This window comes from Babylonia areolata, chromosome 23 (assembly GCF_041734735.1).
Source record: "Babylonia areolata isolate BAREFJ2019XMU chromosome 23, ASM4173473v1, whole genome shotgun sequence".
NCBI classification, from domain to species: domain Eukaryota; kingdom Metazoa; phylum Mollusca; class Gastropoda; order Neogastropoda; family Buccinidae; genus Babylonia; species Babylonia areolata.
Genome location: NC_134898.1, coordinates 26934575 through 26958004, shown reverse-complemented (window position 1 = coordinate 26958004; position 23430 = coordinate 26934575). Strand labels below are relative to the sequence as shown.

The 23430-nt window shown below is 40.9% G+C and overlaps 1 protein-coding gene across 5 annotated transcripts in view; it reads left to right on the top strand.

Annotated features, from left to right (window-relative positions):
* The first annotated feature begins 4070 nt into the window (after positions 1-4070).
* LOC143298220 (phosphatidylinositol-binding clathrin assembly protein LAP-like) overlaps positions 4071-23430 on the top strand; it is a 42667-nt gene continuing 23307 nt past the window's right edge. For 2 of the 5 annotated variants that reach the window (XM_076611017.1, XM_076611015.1), the window contains exons 1-10: positions 4071-4340; positions 9153-9367; positions 10475-10550; positions 11991-12093; positions 12809-12848; positions 13525-13581; positions 16000-16111; positions 16500-16606; positions 17554-17595; positions 22823-22849. In XM_076611017.1, coding sequence (XP_076467132.1) covers positions 4211-4340; positions 9153-9367; positions 10475-10550; positions 11991-12093; positions 12809-12848; positions 13525-13581; positions 16000-16111; positions 16500-16606; positions 17554-17595; positions 22823-22849 — 909 coding nt within the window. In that variant the 5' untranslated portion in view covers positions 4071-4210. The remainder of the gene's footprint in view (positions 4341-9152; positions 9368-10474; positions 10551-11990; positions 12094-12808; positions 12849-13524; positions 13582-15999; positions 16112-16499; positions 16607-17553; positions 17596-22822; positions 22850-23430) is intronic. The other 3 variants (XM_076611018.1, XM_076611019.1, XM_076611016.1) reach the window with 3 other exon arrangements.

Here is a 23430-nt window from a genome sequence, read left to right as displayed (position 1 = left end):
GACACACAGACACAAACACACACACACACACACACACACACACAGACAACCGAACACCGGGTTAAAACATAGACTCACTTTGTTTACACAAGTGAGTCAAAAACGGTAAAGCTGTAGATATCGATTCTGTTATAAATGGATATATAAAAAATGTGTTCCTATGTTGACTAAGAGGTTCTGTAAGCTGTTCAACAAAATTATCAATGACGGCGATGTGCCAAAAGAGTGGCTTGTCGGGTTGATTTTGCCATTTTATAAGGGAAAGGGTGACAAAAATGATTGTAACAATTACTTGTTAAGCTGTGTTGGGAAATTGTTCACATCCATTTTGAACGACAGACTGTCAAGATTTATTGATAATAATAATTTGCTGTCAGAAAACCAAGCAGGTGTCAGGCGCATCCATTCTACGTTAGATCACGCTTCATTCGTCCTTACAGCGATGATTGATATATTTCCCCTGAAGCAGCAACCACTGTACTGTGCATTTATTGATTGCAAGAAGACGTTTGACTCCAGAGGCAAACATTAAGGCACAAACTGCTAAAACATGGAATTTCTGGCAAAATATTTGATGGTATAGTGAATATGTATAACCAAATTAAATATTGTGTTTTTGTTGATGGAAAAGTATCTGATTATTTAAAAAGTTTCAGAGGGGTTCGGCAAGGGAAAAGTCTGTTCCCTTTTCTTGTTACTTTATTCATAAATTACCTTGAACAGTACCTTATTGATGATATTTGTTCTCCGGTAGAGATTGACTTGCGTTTGTCAGGAATAGATATTGAAAGAAATATTCGGTTACTTGTTCTTTAATATGCCGATTATACCATTTTATTAGCTAATTCCAGGTCAGCTTTGCAGAAGGACCTCATTATCTTGCAAAAAATATTACCAGAAATGGAAACTCGAAATGAACCCAAGTAAAACCAAAATTGCCATTTTTCATAGTAGCAAGAATCCTTGAGATATATTTACATTTAATGTTCAAAGATTAGAACTTGTTAATTCATTCAAATATTTGGGCATTGAGTTCAGCAGAACAGGTACATTTTTTTTTTTTTTATAGGAAAGAAAATCGCTTATGAACAAGGAATGAAAGCAATGTATTCTCTGCTGGAGACAACTAGATAACAAAAATTGTCTAATGGAATTTGTTTGGAAATTCTTAATACCATGGTAATATCCGTTTTGCTGTATGGGTGTGGAAGTTGGGGATATAAAAATATAGATATTTTGGAGAAGTTACAATAAAAAAAAATTTCAAAACATTTATTTTGATTGAATGGAAATACTGTGACTCAATGATTTATGGGGAGACAGGCATTTACCTGTCTCATAGCTAATGAAGACAAGAACGATCAGGTTTTGGACTGATATGATATCATCTATAACAGCTGAGAAATATTCTTGCGGTACGCCGGTATTTTGTTTGAGCTTTTTAAAGAAGTGATTTTTACATCGCCATGGTTAACATTAATTGTATAAGAGATATTTTAACAGAAACTGGATTTCATTCTGTCTGGGATTCACAATCATTTTGGAACAAAAATAGTTTATGTTTCAATGTCAAGCAGGAATTGCAAAATAATTATATTCAAATATGGCAGAATGCCTTGGAAAATAGTAATAAATGTCTGTTTCAAAGATACTTTAAGACTTCTTTTGGAAGAGAAAAGTAAATTTCCAGTCTACCCGATTGTTACATCTCATCGTTTATGCAGTTCAGATGTAGTAGTCATGAGTTACCTGTTGAGACTGGTAGACGTCACAATATTCCACGTGAACTGCGTATTTGTCGTCCGGTACTGCGATATGGATGGACTTATAAAATTTCTTTTTATTATGGAATGCCTGAAATTTGCAGATCTTCGTAATCAGTTCATCCCAAAGAAATATTTGAATCCAAAATCAGTTTTAATTTTTGCAATTTGTTGAAAGCAGGGAGGAGAGTGTTTTCCGGACTCCAGCTCAGAGTTAAAATACAATTCGGACCAGATGCGTACAGGAACTGAGGGGAACAAAAATAGTTTTCCAGACTCCAGCTCGGAGTCTATATACAATTCGGGCCAGATTTGAGGGAACTGAGGGGACTGAGGAACACTCCGGCCCAGGACCATCGTGAGCAACTGGGTCATGACAACCCACTCTGTCCACCATCGCCGAGACTAACTCCTCCTTCTGCTCACCCCCCCCCCCCCCAGCCCCCCACTCCACTCCCCACTGTCTCAGTACACACACACACACACACACACACACACACACACACACACACACACACACACACACACTGTGACACTTGTAGCGTCCTTTTAAAACCCTTATTGTATTATAGGTGAGACAGAAGATCCAAGAAACTTGAAGGTGGTGGAAGTCAGTGGGGTTACAGAGGACTGAAGAAGGAGCCCGGCGCGGTAACCAACAACATAAAAGCAACTTTTTAACGAGAGAGAGAGAGAGAGAGAGAGAGAGTCTCAAGGATAAAGGTTATGGACATCGCCACTGAGGTCTTCTTTTGGAGGACGCCATGACATGAGTGATCGGTTTGGCTTTGGACTCCCGCAGAGCTCACCATGCAGTGGTCAGAATTCGAGGCCTCATTTTGGTCGCAAGGTTTTACACGGTCTCCTTGGGAAAGGCGTTAATTTAACTCCGATATTCCCGCTGACTTCAACAAACCTGGGTGCCGTGAATATATCGGTAAGGGAACCGTGTTTAAAAACAGCGGTAGGAAGGGATTGCGTCCCAGCTTCAGATTCCGGCGCAGTGACCCTAACTGAATCCACTGACTGCCCCTAGTGGCCGTTACTGAAAAGGCCGTGCCATGGGACCTTTAACCAGTAACTTTTAAGTCTTCCACACTGTCCTTTCAAGTCACTGGCAGCAGCACTACATATAGTAACCACTGACAACAAAAACGTGACCAAAAAAAAAAAAAAGAAAAAAAAAGAAGATCAATAGCAATAACGATATTCAGTAATAGGCTACTACTACTACTACTACTACTACCATTGATAATGATAATATGATGATGATGATGATGACGATGAGATGATGAAGATGATGGTGATGATGATGATCAGTCGGGATGATAATAACAACAATAGTACTACTGAATAATGATGTTAGAGAGAATAGAGACAACAATGGGATTTCAAGCTGCAAGGAGAGTCCGGCCCCGAAGTTCGAAACCTGCAACAACCACGTACAGTATGCGACGGTATGTATATCCTCGATAGGCCTATATGTTGACACGGTCTTAGTCCGGGTGCTGGTGAGGCCCGGCCGGTGAAGGCCGGCAGTCTGTTAAGGCTGTATCAAAGACCGTCAGTATTATGATAGAGGTTGTATACGGTCTGAGTACTATAGTGTGTCCTTCTGTCTCTGTCTGACTCTTGTTTGTTTCTGTCTCACGGTCCTTCCGTCTTTGCCTCTCCGGGCTTAATTTGATATTTCAAAACGACAACAACAGCAACAAGTGCATTACTACGGTTAGAAGCTTCTCTTTTCCAACAGCACAACGATAGCTTTGAGTACACTTGAGAAGTAACTGTGCATGCACGCGAGGATATTTGTAGGAGCGTATATGCTTGCATGCATGCCGCAGTTCATGAATCAGCAAGTGAGTTGTCTGAATGACCGACGTGCGTTTGAACGTGGGTGTACTCGCGCCCCCCTCCACCCCCCCCCGACACACCTTTGGGCATACACACTGACACACTAAACAACTATATTGTGACAATTCTCTCTCTCTCTGTCTCTCTCTGTCTCTCTCTCACTGCACTGAATATGTGACCGGGGATGGTGCGGAGATGGGGGTGGTTGGAGCAGACGACGCATGTATCTTTTACTTTCGTTTCTTATAGCGCTGTGAATAATATCTTTATCTCGCTGATGCATTAGTGGTTTACCTAAAAAAAAGCTAAACTATATTGCAATTTTTGGTCAACAAATGAAAGACTTATGTCATGTAAAAACTTTAATTATTGGCTTTTGAAAACTATCAACTGGCACAAACTAATGATTGATCCCTGGTCACGTGATGTGTGTAATTCCTCATTGGCATCCCCGCCATATTGGTCAAAGTGTCTGAAAACCACCCCTTTTTCTTTCTCTAAGTCAAGTGTTAGAGAGGTGTGAAGACATTTTGGGCCGTTCCAGTGGCCCATAAACTATACTTGGACATTTGAGTTCTGTGGAACCAGAGACAATGTCGGGCCAAAGTATTATGGATCGAATGGCTGCGGCCAAACACAGCATTGCTGGCCAAAATTTGGCCAAATCGGTCTGCAAAGCAACGACGGAGGAGATCATCGGACCCAAGAGAAAACATCTTGACTGTGAGTACTGTTGTATAAGAACTGTGCACTCATAGATCTGACAGTGTTCTCACATCCATTTTTTTTGTCAGCTTCCCTCTCTTTTCACGTGATACTTTCTCCTTTATTATTTATTTTATTCCCTCAGTCTGTTACTGACTCATTGACCGCTCAGTTCATTGACTTCAAGGGAGGAACCGGACCCGGAGGAACAGCATAGTGCGTGTCAATGCTAACTCGTATTCATGAGTGAGAGCAGTGTGTGTGTGTGTGTGTGTGTGTGTGTGTGTGCGTGTGTGTGTGCGTGCGCGCGCGCGCCCGTTTGTATATGCATGTGTCTGTGTGTCAGTATTGACCCGAATTAAACAACAGATTGATTGGAAGTTGCAAAATACAGTTCTAAACAAGAGGAGACAAAACATTATTATTATGTTTAAAACTTATGTTGTCCTCATTGGATTGGAACTCAAACACTGCCTGGCTGGCTGTGTCAATAACTTCTGCCTCAGATTTTTATTTTTATTTTTCAAGATAAAAAAAGACTTTCTTTTTTTTTTTTTAAGAGAAAAAAATGTTATAAACTTTAAAATGATGTAATTACTCAGTATGAAATAATACATGAAAGTTAAACTTTATGTTGATGCATTTTATTGGAATGTGTTTGTGAATGTGGTTGTGTTCGGGTGTGTCTTCTTCTGTGTACATGTATCTATGATTAGCTCATAGGTCAAGCTAACTTTTTCAGTTTTTTATTGCATTTTTCTACATTTCCATCAGCTTCAATTTCCATGGAACTTCCATTTTCATTTCTGTCTGCAAGACTGGGTGCATGTGCCAGCTTATGTCTGCTCATGTGTTTGTATTTGAATTTTGTATACTCACTATTGAAATTTAAAACAATTCCGGACAAGATTTTAAAAAATCTGATTGAACTGAATTTGAGTAAAACTACTAAAATAAGTGTAGACTTGTAATGGTGTATGGAATATATTAAATTAAATGCATGCAAAGATGATGATATGGTATAAAACCCACAAAATACGGCGAACAGTATCCGAGTATGACTTGCTGAAAGAGTGAAAGAAGAAGATGGGAAGAAAAGTTGTTTTGCTGAACTTAAGTGTAGTAGGGTGCACAACAGTAGGCAGCATATGTTTTTTTTATGTGAAAACTTGTGTATTTATTGAGGTATTAAAAACTATTATTTCATTGTTGAGTGTATTTGTTATAGGAATTTTGACATATCATAGATTATAAAGTCAAATTAGCACTTTTGACTGCTTTTGATGCTGCCTTTGATAGAGTGATGGAAAGTATTTGAAAAGCAAAGAGCACCATATCCCTTTTCCCAAAGTTTTGGATATTTTATAAGTACTGTTTGTGTGACAGTGCACATAATTTCAAATGTGGCAGTGTATATTATGATCACAAACTTATTAGAGCTTCTTTTCAAATGGGACATAAATGGTTCCTGTTGCTCTGTCAGTGTGTGTATTTAGTTGTGCATTATATGAGCATGTATCCTCTGTGTGTGTGTGTGTGTGTGTGTGTTGTGTGAGCCCCTTTGCTTCTATTTCAGTTTCCTTGTTTCATTTCTTTGGGAGTGTGGTGCATGCATTGTTGAGACTGAATGTGTTCCAGTCTTGTGTTATAAACAGTGGTGTGCAAGGATGAGTGAATAAATTACAGTTTGGGTACCATGTGCATTAACTCTGTGTGTGAGTGTGTGTGTTTGTGTGTGTGTGTGACTGTGCGTGTGTGTGTGCTCCATTGTCCATATTTTTTATTTGCCTTCTATTTATTGCTTTGGCAGTGTGGTGCAGGCATTCACTCAGTATGTTTCGTTCTTGTGTAATATGCAGCAGTGTGCAAGGATGAGTGAACAAACAGTATCACAAGAATTTCCTGTTAAAAAAAAAATTAAATTAAATCTCATGGTGCTTTTTGGAGCCTCTGTACCATGAGCATCTACTGTAAAAAAGAAAAAGAAAAAGTGTGTGTGCCCGTGTGAGTGTATGTGTGTGTGTGTGCATGCATGCACGTGCCTACTCTCTCTCGCTCTCTGTGTGTGTGTGTGTGTTTTGTCTGTAGATACACATACAGATCTATACAGTGTGTGTGTGTGTTTGTGTGTGTGTGTGTGTGTGTGCGTGCGTGCGCGTGAGTGGGCGTGTGTGTGTGTGCGTGTGAGTGTACATGTGTGTGTGCATGTGTGCATGTGCCTACTCTCTCTTTCTCTCTCTGTCTCTCTCTCTCTCTGTCTCTCTCTGTCTGTGTGTGTGTGTGTGTGTGTGTGTGTGTGTTTTGTCTGTAGATACCCATACAGATCTATACATTGTGTGTGTGTGTGTGTGTTCCCATATCAGGTGTATGTTTTCAGTATATTATGATACACGATTAGGTTGATTTGCCAGCGTGTGTGTATGCATACGCTGAATACATAACCATCATGGTAATTGAATTTGGTCTTGCGTATACATGTGCAAATGTCAGTTTCCTGTTTTCACAGAATCTTGCACACTTTGTTTTACATACTGCATGTGTGAAGATGAGTACTCAATGCCTAACATCTTTTCAGGAGTATCAATGTGTGCAAGGGCTTGTGTGTGTATGTCTGTTTATGTTCTCTGTGTGTGTCTGTGTGTGTGTGTGTGTGTGTGTGTGCGCACGTGCGTGCGGGGGAGAGAGAGTTTTTGTGTTGTCTTTCAAATGAAAATATTGTTGCCCATTTTTTTTAGGGTGAATTTTCTATTGCAAATTCTATATAACACATTGAACTTAAATAAGAAATTTAACTTTTTTTTGGTTTATTCTAGTAACATCAGAAAATTGTTTATCTGAGTGTGACAGATTGAGATGATACTTTTGTCACTTTTGTCGCAGTTTTGACACTGACAGTATGATTGGCTTGACAGGTGACTTGTTTTAGTAGTACTACTGGCATGTTACTTAGTATATATATATATATATATTTTGTTTGTAGTATTAGTTTATTACTGTGCAGAAAGGGAGAGAGAATTTTTTTGGGGGGTGGGTGTGGGGTGTGGGGAGGGGGGGGAGTGTGTTCATTATGACACTAGTTTTAGTAAAATAGTAATTCATAAAATACCACACAAAGTGAAGTGAGATTATCTTTCACCAGGTAACAAATGAAAGTGGTTAATTTTTGTTAAAAAACCTCTGTTCACCTAGGCACCCTTTCCTCTTGACAACAATTATGACAACAACAACAACAACATCAATAACAACAAAAACAATTTATCATTAGCAAGCCAAACAACAACTACTACTACACAAACAACAAAAACAACTAATCATTAGCGAGCCTAATTAAAGACTGACAGGTGGGCTGGACAGGTAGCACTGTGGTTGTAGAAGTTGCCAGTTGAGTGAGTGGAGTGTGAAGGCCACGTGGCGGTTGATGCTGTGCCAAGTGATAAAGGGAAGAGGCAGGGGGAGCAGACACTGATAGCAATGAAGAGCCCCCCCCACCCCTCCCTCCCTGTTCCCCCCTCCACCCACTCCAACCCTCTCCCCCCACACTCCAACCCTCCGCCCCCACCTCCCCCCACTTTCCCTGGCAGGTCTATGGATAGGAGGTTTCCTGCCGCTGTTTTGAAGAACACTTGCTTCATTCCATGTGTCAGGCTGCCTGTGCTAGATGCCTGTAAACTCATTTCCATGTGGCTGGGGGCTATTTTCAGAACTTGTGCTGGTGGTGGTGGTGGTGGCTGTTAGGAGGCGCTGTGGTGCAGGTGTGTGTGTGTGTGTGTGTGTGTGTGTGTGTGTGTGTGTGTGTGCGCCAATGTTTGTGTGCTTGTGTGTTTTTGTGTTTGCCTCTGTGTGTGTGTGTGTGTGTGTGTGTTGTGTGTATGAGAGAGAGAGAGAGACAGAGACAGAGATGCAGGCCCAGATGTCTTCGTTTTCCATTATATATAGTATATATCTTGATGTATTTTATGTATACATGTGTATACATATTTATAGTTTTTGTGCATTGGTGCTATATTTGACGTATACATGTGTATGCATATTTCTAGTTTTTGTGCATTGGTTTTGTACTTGCTTGAAAGTATATTTTCTATTATTAAGTAATTGTCTAGTTTCCCCTTGTCTCCTTACTTCTCTCTTTCCTTCTCTTCGGTCTGTTTAGAAGTAAAAGCACTTGAGTTATTTTGCAAATGAAGTTCATGAAGATATGATATTATGTAATTTATACATCCACCATGATTAATTCAAATGCACAGGATCACAAGCGTTTCCAGTAATGCTTGACTGATTATTTTTAGAATGTGTTTTTTTGTTTGATATTTTATGTGTATTTTTTTGTTTAATATTTTATATGTGTGACATTTGATTTTGTGTGTGTGTGTGTGTGTGTGTGTGTGTGTGTGTGTGTGTGTGTGTGTCCATATGTTTGTTTTTATAATTGCTGAGTTTTAATGTGTAATTTATGTGGTTGCACTTAATACTGTTGTTAGCATAAATTTATATAGTTTATAGTCATTTGCGAGACTTAGTTTTTCTCCATTCTTTATTTTTTCCATTCTTCTTATACATCAGATTTTGTTTGAAGAATGAAAGCTACCAAGGATGTAATTTTTCTCTAAATCAGTGACGTAGTTGTTCATGCTCATAAGTTCATGACCTAGTTTATGTTGATCTTTTCAAAACTTGTTTCTGCAGATTTGGTGCAGTGCACAAATGAACCCAACGTGTCACATTCCAGTGTTGATATGTTCAAAACTTGTTTCTGTAGACTTGATGCAGTGCACAAAACAACCCAGAGTGTTTATCACTTTATGTTGATCTGTTCAAAACTTGTTTTTGCAGACTTGGTGCAGTGCACAAATGAACCCAATGTGTCCATTCCAGTGTTGATCTGTTCAAAACTTGTTTCTGCAGACTTGGTGCAGTGCACAAACGAACCCAATGTGTCCATTCCCCAGCTGGCAGACTTGCTGATAGAGCGCACACAGCACGGCAACTGGGTGGTGGTGTACAAATCTCTCATCACCATCCACAATCTCATCAACTATGGCAATGAGGTCTGTGCCTCGGTTATCACCATGTGTGTGTGTTAGGGGGGAGTGTCTGTGTGTGTGTGTGTGTGTTGTTTTACCTGTTGAAAACGTGGAGTGTGTGTGTGTGTGTGTGTGTGTGTGTGAGTTCGTGTTGTGTGTGTGTGTGTGTGTGTGTGTGTGTGTGTGAGTTCATAAGGTGTGAAGGAAATCTATGTACTATGATTCTTAATAAAGTGAAATGTAAATCTTTAAAAAAATTATATCTTGTTTGTGCTGCTGGATGTAATTGTAAGTTCATTTGGTGTGCCATCTTCTTAATTTCTTGATTATTTAGCCATTTTAGGTAATTAGCTGGGAATATGAATGTTTGATTTATTTTCGGAAATCTATGTACTATGATTCTTAATAAAGTTAAACGTAAAATTGTATGTAAATCTTATCTTGTTTGTGCTACTGGATGTAATTGTAAGTTCATTTAGCATGCCGTCTTCTTAATTTCTTGATTATTTAGGTAATTAGCTGGGAATATAAATGTTAGATTTATTTTCTTTCAGGGTATGGGTGAGATGCAGTCTATTATTAAACTTAAAAAAAAAAAAGACATGCACCTTGCTTTTTTATTATTATTTTTTTTAAATAAGATTTTTTATGTTTTTACAGAATTTACAGAAATAGCAAATGTCAGTAGATTAATAAATGCTGAAAATGTGTTTAGGAGGAAGGGGAGTGGCTGAAAAAGAGAATGAGCATTCCTTCATTCCTTGAAAGTTTACCTCTGAAAATGGAGTGTAGCTGTCTATATGTATGTATGTATGATAGATGTGTCCGACTCTGACCATCAGGACAGAACAGCAGAGAAGGTAACTGCTGTCCTGACTATCTGGGCTTGAATTTGATTATAGTGGAGAGTGTATTGCTCAAGTTACACACCCACTCTCTCAGCCAAGAGGGTTTTAGGACAGTTGGCATTGGAGATGGTTCCCAAAGGCCAACTAGCCCTCAATGACAGGGAAGAAAACAGTCATACGTGTTTAACTCAACACATAGAAATGAGTGAACATGGGAGTTGCATCCTTTGAATGCAGAAAAAAAGACTCCTGGAAAGTTGACATGGCAATGTGTTTGTTGCAGAGGTTCACACAGTATTTGGCGTCCAACAACTGTTCCTTCAATCTCAGTGGCTTTGTAGACAAAGGGGGAGTCCAAGGTAAGTGCCACTTCACTTTGCCAGGTGGGGGTGAAAGGAGGGGGAGATGGAGGAGACGGGTGGAGGTGAGAAGAGTAATGGGGATGGGATGTAAGACCTTCATCCTCTGTGACTTCTGAAATTCTGTCACATTGTTACAGGTGTTGTAGTGTAACCCACATGGCGCTTTCTTTTCCTTGACTTATTGCATCCACCCACCCACTTCTCTTCTCTGTCTTCTGCAGTAGCTTGGTGTTTTCCTTGTCGCCATCCTTTCAGCTCCTGTGTGTCTGTTGTGTATTCTTCCCAGTTGTTTTCAGAGTGTCTGTAATGCAGTGAATGCTCTGTTGATCTGATTCCTGCTTTTCAACTCTCCCTCCCTTCAACACGACCCCTGTCCCTCCCATCTTTTCGACCTGTCAAACTCCTCCTATCTTCTGCCCTTGGCATATTCTGAACAAGTGTGACTTTAACTTTTCAATGACTGCAACTACTGTAGCTACCAACCATTCCTAATTTTTAGGAATTTTTCCGAAATTTAGCGCTGATTCCAAAATTCGGATTTTCTACATATTTTTCCGAATTTCAAAATTTCAACAACAATAACAACAAAAAAAAAGGTGAAAAACTGAATCCACTTGCTGGGTCTGTATACCAATCCATGTTTTTTAGCTGGAAAACAGTTATTGTGCATGTGCAAGGCGCCAGTGCTGTTTAACCAACATGGCGTTGAGCAGTGAAAGTCGATGTGATGTGGGCAACAAAACAACAACAACAGCAACAAAAAAAGGCATCAGTGGTTTACTTCACAGTATAAGGAATAGTTTTCATTTATCAGTTCACGCCACCGCCCCATCCCGAACCCATTCCTTGACAGGATTCCTAATTTTGGGTCTGGAAGGTTTGCAGCTATGTACTTGTGCTTCTATCACTTCAACAACTCTTAACTTTTCTCCTCATTGTCTTCACTCTCTTCCCTTAAGTCTTTTTCTCTTTTCTCCTTTGTTTTCTGTTCTCTCTCCCTTTCCATTTCTTCCCATCCCCACCCCATCCATCCAAATTTAATTAGTTGTTATACTGTTTATTTAGATGCTGAAAGAGTTCCAGAGGGTTGAGAAAAAGACTGGCTGTCAAATCACAAGAAATGTGCAAGAAATCAAAAGAAAGCGCATGTGTACTGAAGAGTGCATGTACATACACCCACAGTGGAAACATGAATTAATCACCCCACCCTTTTCTATTATGCATTGATGTGGACCAGTGTATGATGCATTGATTATGACGCAGAGTCTGTTTCTCTTTCAGGCTATGACATGTCCACCTTTATCTGTCGCTGTGCAGAGCATGTACTCACACCCATAGTGGAAACATGAATTAATCTCCCCACCATTTTTTATTATGCATTGATGTAGACCAGTTTATTATGCATTGATTATTATGCAGAATCTGTTTCTCTTTCAGGCTATGACATGTCCACCTTTATCCGTCGCTATGCAAAATACTTGAATGAAAAGGCTGTGTCCTACAGACAGATGGCCTATGACTTCTGCAAAGTCAAAAGAGGGTGAGTTTGGACATCAACAGTTCAGTAACAAGCTCTGTTTGCCATGAGTGGAAGGTGACTAGTTTTATTCACATCCTCTATTTTCTGTGGATCATGTTTAAAAAATTTTTTTTTTTACACATGACTTCGGTTTTATTTATGATTTTTTAAAAAAATTTTGTGTATTCTGAGTTGAAGAGTGTGTCTATTGTGTGCCCACCTGTCAAGGCTGGTAATTTGGAATAGTCTTTGGTTAGTAATTGTTTTGCAGGTCACGTGTGTGTGTGTGTGTGTGTGTGTGTGTGTGTGTGTGCGTGGTGCGTGCGAGCGCACATGTATGTGTAAGTATGTTACCATTCATTTTTGCTATGTTTTGGAGAATGTTTCATCTTCCGATACTGTATTCAAAATTAGCAAGTAGCATGATGGAAATGGTCATAGGAAACACAGTTTTAAGAAAAAAAAGGACTACAAAACAGACATATGGAGTGTTTGCATTAATTCACATTGCAAAATAAAAGAGATGAGTGAAAGTGAAAAAAAAGAAAAGAAATTCAAGGTGCATGCGTTGAAACAGCCTGACCTTTTTCTCTATAAGGCTCTAATGACTTAAAACTATTTTACCATTTGTCTGTCCATGTGGCGGAATTGTGTTCTAGGCAGAGTTTGGGGATTTGAACCTATATGAAGGGGGATGACTGACGCTGTTCTTTGTTGTGTATGTTGTGTGCTGCAGGAAAGACGATGGTCTCCTAAGAACAATGAATGCAGAGAAAGTGAGTAGCTGTCATTTTAATGGTTTTGGTGTTGTGTCCCCAGTACAGTGTGTGTGTGTGTGTGTGTGTGTGTGTGTGAGAATAACAGTATCATGTTTCTGTTGTGCCCACTATACACTGCATGTGTGAATTATATGTCCTATTTGTGTTGTGTCTAATGTGTGCGTGAATTACTGAAGTCATGTTTGTGTTGTGTCCACTGTACAATGTGTATGTGAATTACCAAAATCATGTTTCTGTTGCATCATCTGCATAATGTGTGTGTGTTTTTGAACACCAAAGACAATGTGTCTGTGGATTACCGAAGTTGTGTTTTTTTGTGTCCACTGTACAATCTGTTTGTACAAATTACTAAAGTTTGTTTGCATTGTGTCCACTGTGTGTGTGTGTGTGTGTGTGTGTGTGTGTGTGTATTTCCAAAGTCATGTTTCTTATGTGGTCAGTGTGTGTGTGTGTGTGTGTGTGTGTGTGTGAATTACCAAACATGTTTGTGTTTTGTCCACTGAACAATATGTTTGTGTGTTACTAAAGTCAAGTGTGTGTCCACTGTACAATGTGTGTCACTGTGTGTGTGTGTGGGTGTGTGTGTGTGAATCTTAGGTGTCATGTTTGTGTTGTGTCCACTGTACACTGTGTCATGGTCTGTTGTAATTCATGCTCTGTGTTCCTTCTACAGTTGCTGAAGGCATTGCCAGTTTTACAGATACAGTTGGATGCTCTTCTGGAATTTGATGTAAGTATTTTCACTTTTTTTTTGTTTTGTTACTACTTAAAAACAGCTTCCAGATAAACTGCAACTTTGCACTGCTGATTCATGGGCTGAATTATGAGCTTTTCATTCCATACAGTTTGCACTGTTGATTTTAGCACTGAACTACAAGAGCTGTACATTCAATCTTAATGTTAATCTTTGTGTGAATGCATGAGTCATGTATTATAGAGGTCAGAAAAACAGTAATGAAATGGGATTGAATGATTTAATGGTTAAAAAAAAAAAGAGAGAGAACAGAACAGAAAGTGGAAAGTATTTTAGAAATAGAAGGAAGAGAGAATGAATTGTGCTTTTATCCCACCAGCAGGCCTTTTGTGCTGGAGGAAAGATGGCAGCATGGCTGTAGTGGGAAACAGCTGTACGTGTTTCATATTTTATAGAAGTTCATCAATATGTGACATTTTTTGTCCCCCACAAAGGTTTTTTGGTTTTTTTAATTTTTTAAATTAAAAGATTTGGTCTGGTTTGGTCTTGTAGACGTACTGTTGTCATGTCCAGCAGTCTGAAGCACCTTTGGGAGGGATGAAATAAATTTCATTAGAAAAATATCTGGAGATGTGTCCCATAGTACAAAGCACCTTGTAGCCCAGAAAACATGGGACTTTCACATTCTAAGTTCAAATGGCCTGCTCCATGAGCGGTTTCATTCAAAAAGCTGACTTTTGTTCTTTTTCCCCTTTTCCTGGAGTTTCTTCCCATTTTGTTTCTTTCAGTTACATGTGAAAAAAGTTGGGGTATTTCTGTTGATATGCATAGTTGGGGTATTTCTGTTGATATGCACAGTTGGGATATTTTTGTTAATATGCATAGTTGGGGTATTAGGGGTATTTCTGTTGATATGCATGGTCGGGGTATTTCTGTTGATATGCATGGTCGGGGTATTTCTGTTGATATGCAGGGTCGGGGTATTTCTGTTGATATGCATGGTCTGTTGATATGCATGGTCGGGGTATTTCTGTTGATATGCATGGTCAGGGTATTTCTGTTGATATGCAGGGTCGGGGTATTTCTGTTGATATGCATGGTCTGTTGATATGCATGGTCGGGGTATTTCTGTTGATATGCAGGGTCGGGGTATTTCTGTTGATATGCATGGTCTGTTGATATGCATGGTCTGTTGATATGCATGGTCGGGGTATTTCTGTTGATATGCATGGTCGGGGTATTTCTGTTGATATGCAGGGTCGGGGTATTTCTGTTGATATGCATGGTCAGGGTATTTCTGTTGATATGCATGGTCGGGGTATTTCTGTTGATATGCATGGTCAGGGTATTTCTGTTGATATGCATGGTCAGGGTATTTCTTTCATGGTGTAGAGACTTCACAAAAAATCAGGGACCATTTCATAATTCAGCAGTTACGTTTTCATAAAGTGTTGAAAACAAATTGAAAGAGGATTGAAATAATACAGGCTGTACATGGTCCACTACTGCCTCTCAAAGAATACACTTACAGCTGTTTCGGGGACACATGTACCATGCACAGCTTGAAAAAATGTGTTCGAAAAATGATTATGTCAGTTTTTCAGTGGTTTATTAAATAATAGTTGTGGTTTTCCAGTGTAAAAAATGGAAGTGCACATGCAGAGAAGCAGCTCTGGGTATGAGCGATGCTCATTACGCAGGTTGCATACACTGCTGTATTAGCCTCATTTCACCAGGTTTGCAAGAGAAAAACTGTGCAAGTTCTTCACGTTATGTGAACCCTTTAGATGACAGCAGAGCAGTGTTTAGTGTAATTTCACCAATTTTATTAGAACGGATTCATTAGCTGAGTGGTTAAGCATTGGACTTTTAATCTGAGGGTCCCGGGTTAAAATCTTGGGTAAATTTTGGAGATTTTTCGGATCTCCCAGGTCAACATATTATTATATGCAGACCTGTTAGTGCCTGAACCCCCTTCATGTGTATATGTGAGCAGAAGATCAAACATGCACTTTAAAGATCCTGAAATCCGTCTCAGTGTTCGGTGGGTTATTGGAAACAAGAACATATCCAGCAAGCATGCACACCCCTGAAAATGGAGTATGGCTGCCTACATGGCAGGGTAAATAAACAAAGCAGTCATGCATGATCTGTCTGAGTGTGTATGTATGCATGCCTGAAATCTGATTGAATGACACAGGAAATGAATGATGAACGCCAAATGGCAGCCATCATTTGACTCGACCCACATAGGCAGTCTGCTGTACAAATGACCCCGAGTTTGTAAAGTGCTTAGAGTTTGGTCTCCAATTCAGGATAGTTACTATATAAGTATCCGTATCATCATCATCATCATCATTCATCATCAAGAAGAAGACTGCAAGTTGACAAGTTGTCCTTTACTTTTGGTGAACTCTGTAAATTACCCCAGGATGGTACGCGTGTGTGTTTCAGTGCACGCCCAACGAACTGACCAACGGCGTGATCAACGCCTGCTTCATGCTGCTCTTCAAGGACCTCATCCGTCTCTTTGCCTGCTACAATGACGCCATCATCAACTTGTTAGGTATCAGTCTTGATTGCCGTGCATCCGCTTCTCTTCTGTTGAACATGCTATCTGTTTAACATTTTCTTTCTTTCTTTTTTTTATGTTTATGTATTTGCCAACTCCCCTCTTTCTTCCTTTGAAGTGAGGGGGTCAGAAGTCAGTCAGTATTTTGACATCTATTTTGTTTCACAGTTGTTGTTGTTTTTATAGAAAACATTTGAACAACCAACTATGATTCCAGTTTAACCTTTTTTTTTTGACTAGGGAATTTATTGTTTATTTTCATTGGACAGTTGTGGAACAAGTATGTGTAAGTATACATACTGTGGATTTGTGTATTTTCAGAGAAATGTGAACTAAAAGTATTGTAAGGGTGCCTTGAACCATGTGATGGGTTTGGTTTCAGAAAAATTCTTTGATATGAACAAGAAACAGTGTAAAGATGCCTTGGACCTGTACAAGAAGTTTCTGGCAAGAATGGAGAAGGTGTCAGAATTCCTCAAAGTCGCAGAGGTATGTTGCATTGTGCCCATGCAGCTAGGGGATGCAGGCCACTTTGGTGGTCAGGGTATTGAAAATGACAGTATATTGTGCAGAATGCATTGCCTGCTTGGAGTGTGTGATGGAATTTATTTGTGTGCATTTAGCAGCTGTGTAAGGATTCCTATCATTGTTCATTGGCATCACAGTGATTTCATTCATGATATGTTGTGTGAAGTCAGCAGTTTGTCTGCCTGCTCTAAGGTGAGATTATAATGATTATGATAATGATATTGATATTAATAATGATGATATTACTACTACCACTGCTACCACTACTGCTGATAATCTTCTTCTTCTGCGTTCGTGGGCTGCAACTCCCACGTTCACTCGTATGCACACGAGTGGGCTTTTACGTGTATGACCGTTTTTACCCCGCCATGTAGGCATCCATACTCCGTTTTCGAGGGTACTGCTGGTAATGAAAGTGCAGATTTGTGTTTAGGACTTGAAAGCTTCCACATGGTCAGTAATATCAGAGAATCCATGAGAGTGGGGCATGGAGGAAGGAAATATGACAACAACAACAAATTTGTTCCCATTCAGTCTGACCTGTGTTGATTTGTTTCACTCTTGTTAAGAGAGCAGGCACACAAGATGCATTTCACTCACAGAGGACATGTTGGATTTATTTAAGTATTCAGAGTGCAGGCACATATAATGCATTTCAGGCACAGAGGACAAGCAAGATTTGTTTAATGTGGTATGGAGTGTGGGCACAAAAACTGGATTTCAGTCACGGAGGATGAGTGAGAAAGACGAAAAGAAAAAAATGAACAACATGTGAATGAGAACAAACATACTTAGATGTTTGGATGTGTATGCTTGTGTGTGAATAAGAGAGGTGAATTTACACAGAGAGAGAGAGATAGTGTTTGTCAAGGTGTGCTGGTTACAGATAATATAATTGACTGTTTCAGAATGTGGGAATTGACAAAGGGGACATCCCAGATTTAGCCAAGGTGAGTGCATGACTGGAAAGTGAAGTCACAGTATAATTTCTGGCATGACTACCACCAGTGTTGTGAGGGAGACAGTGTAGCATGCATGGTTCAGTCATTGCTGTTGTTCACCACACAGGTAGTGTAGTGTGCATGGTTCAGTCATTGCAGTTGATCACCGCAGGTAGTGTAGTGTGCATGGTTCAGTCATTGCTGTTGATCACCACAGAGGTAGTGTAGTGTGCATGGTTCAGTCATTGCAGTTGATCACCGCAGGTAGTGTAGTGTGCATGGTTCAGTCATTGCTGTTGATCACCACAGAGGTAGTGTAGTGTGCATGGTTCAGTCATTACTGTTGTTCACCACAGAGGTAGTGTAGTGTGCATGGATCAGTCATTGCTGTTGATCACTACAGAGGTAGTGTAGTGTGCACGGTTCAGTCATTGCTGTTGATCACCATAGAGGTAGTGTAGTGTGCATGGTTCAGTCATTGTGCATGGTTCAGTCATTGCTGTTGATCACCACAAAGGTAGTGTAATGTGCATGGTTCAGTCATTGCTGTTGATCACCACAGAGGTAGTGTAGTGTGCATGGTTCAGTCATTGCTGTTGATCACCATAGAGGGAGATAGTGTAGTGTAGTGTGGATCACCACAGAGGGAGGTAGTGTTGTGTAGTGTGGATCACCACAGAGGGAGATAGTGTAGTGTAGTGTGGATCACCACAGAGGGAGGTAGTGTTGTGTAGTGTGGATCACCACAGAGGGAGATAGTGTAGTGTAGTGTGGATCACCACAGAGGGAGGTAGTGTAGTGTGGATCACCACAGAGGGAGTTTGTGTAGTGTAGTGTGGATCACCACAGAGGGAGGTAGTGTAGTGTAGTGTGGATCAGCACAGAGGGAGTTTGTGTAGTGTAGTGTGGATCACCACAGAGGGAGATAGTGTAGTGTAGTGTGGATCACCACAGAGGGAGTTTGTGTAGTGTAGTGTGGATCACCACAGAGGGAGGTAGTGTAGTGTAGTGTGGATCACCACAGAGGGAGGTAGTGTTGATCACCACAGAGGGAGGTAGTGTAGTGTGGATCACCACAGAGGGAGGTAGTGTAGTGTAGTGTGGATCACCACAGAGGGAGGTAGTGTAGTGTAGTGTGGGTCACCACAGAGGGAGGTAGTGTTGATCACCACAGAGGGAGGTAGTGTAGTGTGGATCAGCACAGAGGGAGGTAGTGTAGTGTAGTGTGGATCACCACAGAGGGAGGTAGTGTAGTGTAGTGTGTATCACCACAGAGGGAGGTAGTGTAGTGTAGTGTGGATCACCACAGAGGGAGGTAGTGTAGTGTAGTGTGGATCAGCACAGAGGGAGGTAGTGTAGTGTGGATCACCACAGAGGGAGGTAGTGTAGTGTAGTGTGTATCACCACAGAGGGAGGTAGTGTAGTGTAGTGTGGATCACCACAGAGGGAGGTAGTGTAGTGTAGTGTGGATCAGCACAGAGGGAGGTAGAGTAGTGTAGTGTGGATCACCACAGAGGGAGGTAGTGTAGTGTGGATCAGCACAGAGGGAGGTAGTGTAGTGTAGTGTGGATCACCACAGAGGGAGGTAGTGTAGTGTGGATCACCACAGAGGGAGGTAGTGTAGTGTGGATCACCACAGAGGGAGATAGTGGTGTATGCATGGTTCAGTCATTGCTTTTGCTCACCATGTAGTGTGACAGAGGGAAGAAATAGTGTATGCAGTGGTGTCATGATGTGCATGTACTCACTCACTGTTGTCTGGGTTCCAGAGACTGAGGGTACGAGTGGGTATTGTTCACCTCAGACACCCAGCCCAACTCTGGGGCTGTTTTTCTGCGTCCACCTGCCCCACCTGCCCTTGCCTTTCCCTCCCTTCCCCCGACCGTCGCTGTTCCTGACACATGCCCCCTCCCTCTCCTTTCCCCCTCCTTCTCACCCTCATCTCCAGTCTCCCACCCTCATCACCCATCTGTACCTCCTCTGTCACTCTGGATGTCTGTCTGTGAAATCTGACTATGCCAGCCTCTCAAAGCTGTCACGCTTTAAAAGTATTAAGGTAGTGTGTGAAAACATGACTGTCCATATAATGGACAACGCATCTCGTTATCTATCCATCTGGTGGTGGACAAGAGTGGGTTAATGAGTGCTTGGAATGTTGTGTGGCAGTGTGGGTGTCAACACTGCTGAAGAGAACATGGTGGTGTCAGGAGTGTGTTGTGTGAAGGGTGTCAGTGTGGTAAAGCATGGGCATTCAGATCACCAGCTTGTCTGATGGCTCTGATCCCCTGTAGTTTGGAGGCCTTCCTGTTGCTAACGCATGAGAGAAAATGATTCCTTCATTGCTGCTGCGTGCCATTGTGTGCTGTGCTGATTTGTATGGCTTGCGCGCACGTGTGTGTGGGTGTGTGTGTGTCACAGAAAATACTGTCTTCCTTGTGTGTGTGTGTGTGTGTGTGTGTGTCACAGAAAATACTGTCTTCCTTCATCTGTGGCTTGTGTGTGTGTGTGTGTGTGTGTGTGTATCTGCGTGTGTGTGTGTGTGTGTGTGTGTGTGTGTGATAGAAAAAAAAAGTCTTCTTTTCTCCTGTTTCTGCTTGTGTGGGTGTAGGTGTGTGTTAGTGTTTTATGCATTGAATTTAGGCTGAATGACTTTTGTTATTGTCTGTATGCCCAAGTTGAGTGAATAAATGCTTTTCCTTCTAGTCAAGTGAATATGTGCTTCTCTTTCACTCCGTATAGCCGTTTTTGTTGAAATGGGGAAAAATGTTGCATAGGTGGATTGGGGGTGTTATGCTAATTATGTTTGTATATACATGCATATACATATGTTAAATCATTTGGAAAGTTTCATGCATTTTAATTTTCGCTATTGATATCTTTGGTGTTCTTTCGATTGAACGAGAGTGCATGAACAACACCAGAGCACACGTCCATTTGTATGTTTTCTTTCACAGTTGGCCAATAAATCTTTCTGTCTTGTTTTGTCATGTGAAGGAAAAGTGACATGAGGATGCCCATGGCCATTGGGTCACTGTGATCTTTACATGCCAGTGTAGGTCATTGAACACACTGGGCATGATCATGATCTTTACAAACCAGTGTGGATCAGTGTGATACGCTGCAAGGCCATGACCTTGACATACCAGTGTAGGTCACTTTGACACACTGAGCATGGCCATGACATTAGCACACCAGTTTGGATCCCTGTGTATAGACTGAGCATGGTCATGACCTTTACATACCAATGTGGGTCACTGTAACACAGCATGACCTTGACCTGTACACACCAGTGTGGGTCAGTGGGACACTGAGCATGGTGATGACCTTTACACACCAGTGTGGGTCAGTGGGACACTGAGCATGACCTTGACCATAACACACCAGTGTGGGTCCTGTGACACTGAGCATGGCCTTGACCTTTACACACCAGTGTAGGTCACTGTGACACACTCTGGGTCAGCCAGCAGTTGGCTGCTGCAGCAGGACTTAAGAAGTGGGCTGGCTTGCCTGAGCGATCTCAGCAGTGCTTAGTGTTAAGAATGGGCCTTTGTCTATCGAATGAGTGTGGAGGCAGGAATGTTCTTAACCCTTTGAGCCCTGAGTTCCTGAGCAATTTTAACCCTTCTGCCTGAGCTCCTGAGACAAAATTTGCAAATAATTGGTATTTAATGTGTCACAGCAGATATAAAAAGAGTGCCCTGACCACCGCTTTACCGGGGTGGTAGAGAAAAAAGACATAATGCCTAGCCACCGGTTGAGTGGTGCGTAAACACTTGTGTCGTGTTTTGCTATTGGTTGACTTATATTGAAATCGATCTTTTTTTATCCAAAGTACATGCACAAAACACAGTGAAAAGGCGTGGCCATGTTGTTAATACGTTCGCTGATGCAGAATATTACGATTTTTCTGATTGGCTCTTCAGTATAAGTCAACCAATAGCAAAACACGACACAGTGTTTACGCACCACTCAACCGGTGGCAAGGCATTATGTCATTTTTCTCTACCACCAGTAAAGCGGTGGTCAGGGCTCAAAGGGTTAATGATAAGCAAACTTTGTACAGCTACGATCGCTCATGCAGCCCAGTTCTGTGCCTTTGAGTAGGTGTCTTGTGAGCATGTGTGTGTTGTCAGCAAGTCAGCACCAGGTTCATTCATACTGTCACAAGTCATTGGTGGCTGGTCTCCTTACAAAGTCAGCCTTGTGCACATTTTGTAATTGGTTGTTCTGCATGCAAGAATAAAAAGGTTTGAGTGTGCCTGCGGTCCATGGAGAATTATGTAGCTGTAATGCTTTTTCTTTTTGATTAAAAACAAATCATGTCCTTTTTTTTTTTTTTTTTTTTTTTTTTACTGGTGTGCATCTTAATTTGATAGGTTTCACATTGATCACTGTTGATTAAAATCTCACTTTTTCTCTAGATTTCAAAATAAATAAAGATTTTAAACAAATAAGCTCTGTCAGAAAAAAAAAGTCATTTTATTGTTGAAGGGGAACAAAGGTGTCACTCATTTAATGAACTGCATATCCTGATAGAGGGTGGCCTTTCAGAAGGCTGACAACAGCATCTTTCAGTCATCAGCTGGGTCACATCTTGCTTGCGGTGTGCAGTGTGTTTTCTGTTTTTACTGCTATTAGCCGGCACTGTTCATTTGTCCCGTCTTCCCACTGACTTGAGTGAGATGAACCCTGAACTCCATGTCTTTCACTGTCAACATCATCTCTGGTGTACCAAGAGGTCATGACAGGGACTTCTCATTTAATCACACATTTCACATATGAAACTATCACACTATTGTGCATATTACTAATGTATCAGTCAACTAGGACATTGCTTTAAAAAAAACACCCAAAACTTGGGTTGTGTGGATTTTGTGATAGAAAGCAAAGTCATTGTCTGATATCAGTTGTTAACTTAACAAAAGGTTGCTGACTACTGGTCTGATTATGAACAGTTTTTGATAAAAAAAGAAAACACCACCACCACCACCAAACAACAATAACCATGTTCAGATTAATTTATGCGTGTAACATTGTATTCTAACCTGTGGCAGATGTTCTGAACACTCACTGTGTCTCTGATCCGATTTTTGGTGAAAGATTCAGAAGCTGAAGACTATGAAAGGTGTCAGCGCATGCATGGGTGTACGGAAGCTTAGTGTTTTGTGGCCTTGATGCGTTTGAGTGTGTGGAGTGGGAGACAACGCTGGTCAGCGGAGGTCCTGTCTGTTTTCAGGGGTTGAACAATAACAAGTCAGCCACAGTAAGTGTGCGCACTCTTTGTGTGGCTTGGACAGAGACCTGCTGGAGTGTACACACCCACTGATAGCAGTGCTGCCTATAGCGCTAGCTGTGTGCATATACCTCTGTGTACAGATAACCTGTGACAGGACCTGTCAGTGCATGAGTTGTGGAGAATGTCTTGTCAGCTGTGTTGATACTTGTGCATGGCTTTTTTCATAATTATCTCTTTTTTTATATAATGATGAGTATGCTTTCCTCTGGATAACAGCCCAGCACATGGGTACTTTGTAAAGAATGAAGTAGACCTCTTGGTCTTGTGTATAGTAAAAAAAAAAAGAAGAAAAAAAAAAGAGATGATAAATTATCAGATTGTTTTTATTGTGATGTCTGTACAATACTGTGGTTTTACTCTGTTTACTCCTTTTGCTGTGAATGCTGAAAAGGGAAATCAAGGGAGTGACCAATGTCAGGACAACAGTTATGCATGGGAGTGTGGGGGTGACCCGTCAATGTCTTCAGCCTCTGTTTCACTTTTACAAGTGTACGGCTTGATCTTTTCAGTATTTGCCTTTCTTTTCCTTGCTCATCCCTTGCTTGAAA